This window comes from Leptonychotes weddellii, unplaced genomic scaffold (assembly GCF_054177405.1).
Source record: "Leptonychotes weddellii isolate Sample4059 unplaced genomic scaffold, ASM5417740v2 HiC_scaffold_7093, whole genome shotgun sequence".
Classification (NCBI taxonomy): domain Eukaryota; kingdom Metazoa; phylum Chordata; class Mammalia; order Carnivora; family Phocidae; genus Leptonychotes; species Leptonychotes weddellii.
The window spans coordinates 1-9,690 of NW_028040517.1; the positions used below are offsets into that span (position 1 = coordinate 1).

General features: G+C 57.2%; 1 protein-coding gene across 1 annotated transcript; it reads left to right on the forward strand.

The window, feature by feature from the left end:
• The first annotated feature begins 6 nt into the window (after positions 1-6).
• On the forward strand, positions 7-9,271 carry LOC145719778 (Na(+)/citrate cotransporter-like). The gene is made up of 3 exons (XM_081811329.1): positions 7-1,654; positions 4,165-4,302; positions 4,866-9,271. The coding sequence occupies exons 1-3, from the start codon at positions 1,514-1,516 to the stop codon at positions 4,995-4,997; spliced, it is 411 nt and encodes a 136-aa protein (XP_081667455.1). The 5' UTR covers positions 7-1,513; the 3' UTR covers positions 4,998-9,271.
• Positions 9,272-9,690: the final 419 nt, after the last annotated feature.

Consider the following 9,690-nt stretch of genomic DNA (forward strand, 5'->3'; position numbering starts at 1 on the left):
CATCTGTCCATCTATCCATCCTTCCATCATTCATCCATCCGTCCATCTATCCATCCATTCATCTATCTATCCATCCATCCATCATCCATCCATCCATCCATCCATCTATCCATCTATCTATCCATCTACCCATCCATCCATTCTTCCACCTGTCCATCCATCCATCCATCCATCTGACTTCCATCATCCATCCATTTGTCCATCCATCCATCCTTTCATCCATCCATCCATCCATCCATCCATCCTTCATCTGTCCATCTATCCATCCTTCCATCATTCATCCATCCGTCCATCTATCCATCCATTCATCCATCTATCCATCCATCCATCCATCATCCATCCATCCATCCATCCATCTATCCATCTGTCTATCTATCCATCTACCCATCCATCCATTCTTCCACCTGTCCATCCATCCATCCATCTAACTTCCATCATCCATCCATTTGTCCATCCATCCATCCCTTCATCTATCCACCCAGGAGTAGAAGGTTATAGACAGACTTGGTCTATCTTGTTTCTGCTATTCCTTCAGCATTTAGAATGGAACCCAGTGAATAATAGGAACATAAATATCTTTTAGATGAATAAATCCATCCATCTGGTCACCTCTCCATTCAGTCATCCATCCATCTATCGTCTCTCATTCATTCATTCATGTATTCATTCATCAGACATTCCTATTATGTCCATGTTAGATCAGGCCTGGGAATGACAGAGGAAGTTGATAATGTTCCTGCTCTGAGGACTTTGCAGCCTGGAGAGAAGGTCATATCTGGAAAAGCATGTCAGGAAGACTTGACACCTGAGCGAAGGAATAAGCATGCAGTATCTAGCTCAGGAGCAACAGAAGATGAGGCTGGTGCGGCTCAAAGAAGCCACTTCACTGAGAGTCAGGATAGGGGGTGTGTACTTTGTTCAGTGGGCAACTGTTGAAGGGTTGAGGCCGGAGTGACTCGGTCAGATCTACACGTGGGGAAACCCCCTGATGTGTGGGGTGGAGACCCAGGCAGGGAAGGGCTGAGGGAGACCCAGGCAGTGCTCGGTACCTTCATCTAACTCATTCTCTCCTTCCTCAGACTCCCTCCCCCTCTAAACCCTCAGTTTCTGGCTCAGATTCCTTTCCTGAGCATCAAGAGCTACAGGAGGCTGAGAGGTGGTGAGACGTTCTGGGTGGCTGGGTGGCTGAGTGGGCATAAGGAATAAGGGGGACAGGGTCCCCAGGGAGGCACCCAGCCCCCTAGGTTGGACAGCAGGTGGATGGGGAGCCCCGGGGAGCAGACTCTGGGCCAGAGAGGATGAATGCAGGCTGGGGCATGTTGAGTGTGACTCTGGGCCAAAATTCGGTAAGTAGACTGGCCAGGCTGGAAACGGATTTAGGAGACAGCAGGGTGAGGATGGAGAGAGTCGGAAGCTCAGGAGGGGCTGAGCTCCCTGCAGAAGGACCGGGCTTGCTCCCGGCCCTCGGTGACTGCCCTCCCGTGCTTCCCAGGCCTCGGGGCTGTCCGAATGGATGGGGAAGCAGATGCGGCCCTTGTACTCTGTGCATCCTGCCGCCATTACCTTGATCCTGTCCCTGCTTGTTGCCGTGTTCACGGAGTGCACAAGCAATGTGGCCACCACCACCCTGTTCCTGCCCATCTTTGCCTCCATGGTAAGTGACCTGCCGGGGAGATGACCCCTAGCCCTCATGTCACAGGAAGCCGTCAACCCGGGACCACATCCTGGGTCCATAGAGGGACAGTGAGACCGGGGGCCAGAGCCCAACCACGCTTCCGAGGTCCTTCTCTGTATCCCCCATGCTCACCGAAGTGCAAAGCAAGAACCAGGCACTCAGAACTTATGTATAAATGTGGCTGATTATTTCTCAAGCTGAGGAGACAGGATTTGCAGCAAGGAGGGGTGGGCCAGTGCCGGGGAGGTGATGGAGGGTCTGGAGTATGTAGGGGTACGTGGAAGGGCGGCCGAGCAGGGCCGCTGCTGGCTGGAGCCCACCAGGAAGAAATCCCGGGGAACTGGGTCTTGGGGAAGGTGGGAGGCAGAGGGCATTCAGGGAAGATGGAATAGCCCAGGGCGCTGGTCCCAGAGGGAGTGGGCGAGGTGAGGGCGCCCAGTGCCAGGCTAGAGTCCTGTGCTTTGGGCAAGCGTGGATTTGAGCTGGGACTGAGGAGAAGCAGGGCTTAGGGGAAGAGCTGCTATGATCTCTTGTATTTCCTTCCGCCTCTCACTGCACGGTGGTCCCGACCTCAGGGTGGTGCAGCGGGAGCCCCGGGCTGGACGTCAGAGGACCTGAGTCCAAGCTGTGGGGTCCTCAAACGAGGAACCTCAGTTCTCACCTGTGCTTAGGGCCAGGTAAGAGGAGGGCCATGGAAATCCTCCATGAGCGACACCACAAGCCTGGGAGAGGCCGTGGTCGCCACTCCGGAGTCGGGAGCCAGACTCTCAGACGTCCCGGCTCAGGTTTCAAGTCAGTAGGTTCCCACTCGGCCGCCCCGCGTCCACGCATATGGGAAGTAAAGCCCAATGGTCTGCTCCTTCTGTTCTCAGTGGAGATGGAAGTGTTGGAGCGCCCCCCTCCCCCAAGCAGGCTGCTGGGCAAGCAGTGGTGGCCTCCGCCCCCACGAAAGGCCTGGCTTGGTCACCTCCAGCCCAGAGCCAGACAAATGGGGGTTTTCCCCTGAGGGCGTGGCCAGGCCCTTGGAAAACAGGCTTTTCTAGAACCAGAAGCCCACAGCTACGTCTGTGGCCGCTGGAGCTCCTGCTTCAGCATCCACCTGCGGGCGAGGGGCAGGCGGTGACCCCCCACCCCGCTGGGTCACAGAGGCACGTGGGGGTGCCTAAGCCATGCATACCCAGGGCCAGGGCGAAGGGGGGTGGTCAGGAAACAGACAGGCCCTGGCTGGGCCTCTGAGCCACTCCCAGAGGGCGTGAGCCTGGGTGCAACTTTTCCAGAGACCTGTTTACCCACAGGATCCGTAACCTGAAGCCCGCTCCTGCCCTTGGACTCAGCAATTTCATGTCTGGGAATGCATCTTAGGAAGATCGTCAGGGGTGCTCACAAGCCTATATTACAGAACTGTTTGTTACAAACATGTTCTCATAGCAGGAGGGGATAGTCATACGATATAATGCCATCAGGCACTGGGGGGAAATCACAGTTTTGAGGGGCATTTGAAGTTGAAAACATACACACAAAACATCATACATATCATGTCCATTAACCCCAGAGGGTGCACAGACCCTGACCCTCCAGCCTCCCGCCGAGAGATAACTTCTGTTATTAATGTCTTGGGTATCTTTCTGGACGTATCACACACACACACACACACGCACGCACACATTCTTTTTAGAGAGATGGCATCATGGTATGGTCCCGTCTTGCACCTTCGTGTTGTTTTCCTCTAACCATCTATCAGGGATCTTCCGGTGCTAGCAGATTAGACACAGCCGAGAGCCGCCCCGTTGTTTGCATATGTATGTTTTATTGAACCACCTGCTTCTCTGGGGGTCGGCGTATCGATGAGTCTGTCTCCTGAGTGTTTTGCTGATAGAATGTCGCGTGTGCGTCTGTCCTCATGTGTGTGTACATCTGCACGATGGATTGTGAATTTTGGTAGAGGTCGGAACATATCGTGAATTATACCATTCATTCATTCATTCAACAGACATTTAATGAGTGTCTACTCTGCAGTAGGGGCAGCTAGAAGTGGCTGAATTTTAGGCTGTAGAGTAAAAAAAGATGGATACCAAATTCCATATGCAAAACGGTCCCCAGTGTGTGTAAGAACAGGTGCATCCACAGGCAAGATGTGGGCCTTCTAGATCTGGGGCAGGACAGACAGGTGCGGGGGGGGCCCGCGGGAACACCCCAAGGTTCAGTGCCGTCTAAGTGCCCAGCGTGGTCTCTGGCACAGCTGGTGGCCAAGACATACATGCTGAATGAACAAGGGGGTTTAGAAAGGCCTCCCGGGAGGGAGCTCTGAGGTCAGCCCTCAGTCCAGCACAGTTGTTATCCAGACCCATGGCAAACGGTAGAGGGGCCAGCGGGACAAAGGGCACGGGGCTGGGAATGCACCCAGGGCGTTAGGGGAATGCTTCTCAGGAAGAGGGTCCGGGAGCCTTTGTCTTGTGCCTCTGTGACCTCGCAGTGCTGTGTCTCTCCAGTCCCGTTCCATCGGCCTCAACCCGCTGTGTGTCATGCTCCCCTGCACCCTGAGCGCGTCCTTTGCCTTCATGTTACCGGCGGCCACCCCACCTAACGCCATCGTGTTTGCCTACGGACACCTCAAGGTTTCTGACATGGTAACGCGGCCCTTCTATTGCTTCACCAGCTGTGACGTTCTGTCGTGAGGCTGGACGCCCCCTTTCTTGCTGACGTGTGACGTCGTAGGATGTGTCCAGTCCTGTACTCTTCATTTGCATTTATATGCAGCTTTGCTTCTCTTTGGCAATGATCTCAAATTTCATAGACCGTTCTGTCTCCCAGAGCTGAGAGGTGGGTTCCGGAAGCTCCCACCTGGGGAGCCCTCGCCGAGCCCTTGGAGGGGTGAGGGTGGGGTCCCACGTGGCCGGGATGGGCTTTGCAAACTAGCAAGAACCGTGACACCAGTCGGGAGGGGGAGAGAGAGAGAGAGAGAGAGACCACGGCCTGGGAGCCGGTGATGTCCTGGGAACAATGTGGACAAAGGAGGACACCCTCTCTTCTGCTGTGTCTCGTCACCTGTGAGGGGAGGGGAAGCCAGAAACGGAGGCTTAGTTATTGCAGAGCCTCTGCTGGGCATCAGGACTCCCGGTGTCCCGTCGCCCTTGTTCGGACAGCCTGGCCCACCCAGGGGGTGCTGACTCTGACCCTGTTTTTCCCCCAGGTGAAAACAGGACTCATGATGAACATAATTGGAGTCTTCTGTGTGTTTGTGGCAGTCAACACCTGGGGACGGGTCATATTTGACTTGGATCATTTCCCTGACTGGGCTAATGTGACGAATATCGAGACTTAGGGACAGCCGCACACCACCCGCCCTCCTGAGGACCCCCGAGCCTTCCAGCACACCTTGCAGCAGAGTTTTGGGGTTCACTCCCCAAAGTGATCCCCCAAGTGATGCCCACACCCCCACGGAGACCCAGCCAGGCCCAGGTTCAGAGCTGGGGACGGGCAGCTGCTGGGCGGAAGTGGAGGGAGCCTCCGGAGACACCGGGGCGTCTGTTTTTCCTGGGGGACCTGCCATCCCTTCTGGGACAGGTGGGCTGCAGAGGGACCAGGACGCAGGCCGCCAGCTGGGCACCAGCTGGGCTCTGGTGTCCACTCGCTTAGTCCCAGGGTCATCGAGGTGGGGATCAGATCCCAGCTTGGGACGCAGGAGAGCGTGGGCCTCCTGCAGCTCGCCTCGGCTGCCTCCGGGCTCTCCTGTTACCTGAAGGGACAACCTCACCCAGGGACACAATGTCTGATCCCGGGCAGCTTCCCGCCACCGAGATCAGAGCCTCCTGGAACCATGGGGAGAACGGTGCCGCCACTGAAGGATGAGGAATTTGGGCGAGAACTTCCGGCCGCCTCGGCCCACAGCTGCTGGCTAACCTGCTCCGCTCCTTACCTTGCTCCGTCTTAGCGGACAATCTGGACCCCTTCGCTGTCCTCCCACGCACCCCCTTTGTCGTGGGCCGACGTATGCTTGGACCCCCTGGCCGGGGCCCTCCAGCGCACCAACTTCTCCCGGGCGGCTCGGCTTCTCCGGTCACACCACACAGCTGGGGTCACACTCCAAGTACGGGCAGCGATGGCTCCTTTGGGGCCCCCAGTGGGTATCTGGGGCCTCTGCCACCTCCAGGTGCAGAGTGGACGCGGCTGTTACCAGCCGGGAGCAGGGGCCCGTCAGAGCTGGTCATGGCAGAGCGTGAGTGCCCCTTTGCTGACCGGCCTTTGCAGCCGTGCTTGGTGGCAGCCAAGCTTGCTGAGAACAAGCCGCGCTCGGTGGCCCCTGAGCATCTGAGGATGCGGGGGCACCGCTTGCCGAGCGGCCACGGGGACCCTGTGACAGAGATGTGACAGACACCCAGCCCCACCCACCACCCACCACCCTCCTTTTCTTTGTGGGAGAGAAGCGGGGGCAGGAGCATGTTAGGTTCATTGACGGCATCGTTCAGGGCAGGAGAAGGTCGGGAACTCAAGGAAATGCTCTTGAGGACAGGGATGTCCCCTCGAGGACCAGGGTGTCTCCGGCTCCTGGGGTGGGAGGGTTCCTGACGGCCCCACCTGTCTTCCACGGGTAGGGGCGCTGGCTTCAGCTTTCTACCCTGGCAGGGGCCTCACCACCCCCCTCCCGTCCCTGGCGCTCCCGCCGGCTCTCTCCCGGGGTCCTTGCTGCGGCCCCGTGACATAGGCTAGTGTTGTCATCCTCAGCTGTCTCCCGAGGACTCCGAGGCTCCAAGGGGCCAAGTCATGCGTCCAAAGTTGTGTATTAAGTTAGTGGCACTTAGGGCCCCAACCGGACCTTCCACCATCGTGTCCACTGCTCCTCATCTAGCCGTTAAGGGCCTTGGTCCCCCAGGGGCCTGCAGGGAACGGTGAGCACGTCCACCCCACGGCCTGCCTGCTCAGGGGACAGTTTCGCGCGAGCTGCTTCCTCAGAGGCGGGCTCAGGACAGCGGGGGGCATCTAGCTGGAGAGAGCCGAGGGTGGCTGCCCATCCCCTCCAGGGCAAGCCGGGCCACTCCTGCCGTGGACGACTGAGGGTGGCCCCGGGGACCTGCGCTGCCTGCTGGTCCAGCTCCAGGACGCTGGCTGACCCAGAGCAGGCCCCCGTGCGTGCGGCCGGGAAGGAGTGAGCGATCTGTGCGGCCGGTCGGCGCACACCCAGGGGTCGTGAGGGAGGTCACCAGGGCCATCCGGGGTGGCCAGGCTGCGGCGGGGGGGAGGTGCGGGGCTCCACCCGGCCGGCAGCAAGCTGGCCGGGGGCTTCCGGAGAGCGGGCCCCCGGGCCGAGGACTCTGACCACAGGCTGATGCTGCACAACTTCTGAAGCCGGAGCTGCTCTGGAGTTTAGGGCCGATCAGGACTACGTTTGGCTGCAGGTGACGGCAGCATGAACCAGGTGGGCGTTCAATGTCGACGGGACAGGGAGTCGGAGGGACGCGGCTGCTGGGGCCGCGGGGCTCCTGAGCGCACCACGCCTTCACGGCCGTGCCCGAGCCTCGTGCATGCTGCACACCGCGTGTGCCCTGCAGGCAGGAGGAAGGGGCGGGACGGGGCCTGCTGCGTCCTCCCCTTTCTCGGGAGGCCGGCAGCCTGCCCTCCGCGTGTAACAGCCGCACTCGGGCGTTGACAAAGGCTAATCCGAGCATCGAGCGTCGTCAGCGTATCACGAGACCAATCAGGACTCATCTCCTGGGCTCGGGGAATGGGCCTGCGTTTCCTTAAACCGGGAGGTTTGCACCCGCCAGGAAGTCTGGGTTCTGGCAGGAAAACAGTGGGGGTGCTGTAGGTTGGTGATGAACAGGGTCTGTACTCTGAGCCTTTCAGGGGCTGCCCTCCCTCCAGGCTCCTCTCTGGGCCTCAGTTTCCATCAGGAAGGGGCCCCTGTCTGGGGCTGCTGCAGTGTGGCCCCCCGCCCCACGTGGGCTTGGCCTGGAGTCTGTTACTTGGCCCTCCTCTGGTCTTCGCCATTTGCTGGAAATCCTCTCAGACCTCTTCCCCGTCGACATTTTGCCTCTTACATTTTGTAACGAGGTTCTGCCCCAGACCCCTGTCCTCTCTTCTTAGCCCCTGGATCAGACATCTGGGCCCGAGGTTCGCTGAGCACACAATTCTGACCAGGGCTGCTGTCTGAACTGGGCACCAGTGACTTACGACCCCACCAGGGCCCCGTGCCTTGCAGAGGTCTTCATCCACGACCCCAGAACTGGGGTGTTTCCCTGTCCCGCAGAGCTGAGACCTTGCTTAGGGCAAGATCCGAGGCTCCCTCCTCGGCAGGGCCAGTGAGCAGGTGTCTCCTCCCATCATGTCTCCCACGCCGGCCACTAACGGACAGCAAGAGGTCTGCTCGGGGCCCCGAGCTGGGAAGGAGCTCAGCAGCAGGTCCAGTCCTCAAAATGAATACAGGCATGTCCTTGCTCGTAGAAATAAAGACCAAATGCGGGACCGTCTGGTTAAAAGCTGCACGAGACAGTCCTCCTCTCGGCTCCTAACCGCGTCTTCAACATGCTCCCTCCCTCTGGTCCCACAGCCTCTTAAAAGCTGTGTCTCCCAAGCTACCAGGGAAGCTTCTTTTCAAAATAAAAATAAAAACAAATAAAGTTCCTCTAAGATCACTCCTCCACAGCACGGGAAGGGTTTCCACGTCCTTCGATGGAAATCTTGTCATCAGGGTCTGAAACCCTTGCACTCAGACAGTCAGTTTTATTTCTCTTGATGTCCGGACTCAGGATTCGGGTTCTCGCTTCCCTGGTCTGCTTGTCCGAACGCCCACATCCATCCTTGGAGACGCAGGCTGCCTCTGGCTGGCTGCCGTCCGGCACCTGCTTCTGGCTCTCGAACGAGGGTCGAGAAATACCAGAATTCAGTCTCAGAATCCTGTTATCCAATCAGGAAAGCTTGGCTAGTTTTTGCCTTTAAGAAGTTAACAGCAAACCCATACAAGAAACCCCCATAGTGCAAAACAGGGTTGAGAGGTGTCCCTCCGGCACAGATCGAGGCCTCCTACCGCCCCCACCCAGGAGGGAGTTTGCCCACAGTGTCTCCCACGACCTTCCAGAAACATCCCCTATATATAAGCTTCTGCCGTAGATGCACGTCCTCTTCATCACACGGGGGAGCATCCCCACGTAGCGTGTGTCCTCGTTTCCACCCCTCCCCTTAATTTATTTGGAGATCATTCCATTTCAGGACCTATTAATTGTGACTATCTTTTCATTCAATAGTTGATTTTGTTTTAAATTGAGGTAACATGAAATTCGGCGAATTGCACAGATCTTGAGTGTACCGTTCGGTGTTTTAGACACCTGCATGCACCTTGTAAACAACACCCCCCCTTCCAGTACCCCGCCCCTCCCCCCAGGCACGGGCCCATTTTGCTCCTTGAACTTCATACAAATGGAACGTAATGTACATACTTGTTCGTGTCCGACATATTTGCTGAACAAAACACTTCTGATATTCATTCCTTTGTTATTGTTGATGAGTGGTGCTCTGTGGTGTGAATAGGCCACGGTTGGTTTGACCTTCGGGGTGTCCCAGTTTGGGGCTATCGTGAATAAAGCTGTTAAGCTCTCTGCACGAGCCTGTTTGTGGACATGTGTTTTCGTCTCTCTCTGGTGCGTGGCCGGGAGTAAGCCCCAGCCTTCTTGGAAGCTGCGTCGTATTCCATCGTGAGCCCAGCTAAGAAACAAGTCCCTACTGACGGGTCCCTGCCAGTGTTTCCCTAACACTGTAATAAACGTGTCCCTGCTTACATCTGCGTGAACCTACGTGGGGAGAGCACTTTCCTGAAGGGTGGGCTGGATGAAAGGCTGTGTGCACTTAAGCCTGGGACAGATGCTCCCCAGGTGCTTTCCAAAGAGGCCTGGCCTGTATTTATTCCCGAAAACTGTGCACAAGGCCTTATTCTCGCACATCTGAGCAACTCTGTGTACGATCAAACTTCTCAATCTTTGCCAATCTGACACTTGAGAAATACTATCTCATGATTTTCATCCCAT

Excerpts from the sequence above, each read along its gene's own strand:
- LOC145719778 (XM_081811329.1), top strand. The coding sequence starts at position 1,514 with ATGGGGAAGCAGATGCGGCCCTTGTACTCTGTGCATCCTGCCGCCATT. Across the intron at positions 1,655-4,164 it reads TGCCCATCTTTGCCTCCATG|TCCCGTTCCATCGGCCTCAA; the intron begins GTAAGTGACCTG and ends GTGTCTCTCCAG. Across the intron at positions 4,303-4,865 it reads ACCTCAAGGTTTCTGACATG|GTGAAAACAGGACTCATGAT; the intron begins GTAACGCGGCCC and ends TTTTTCCCCCAG.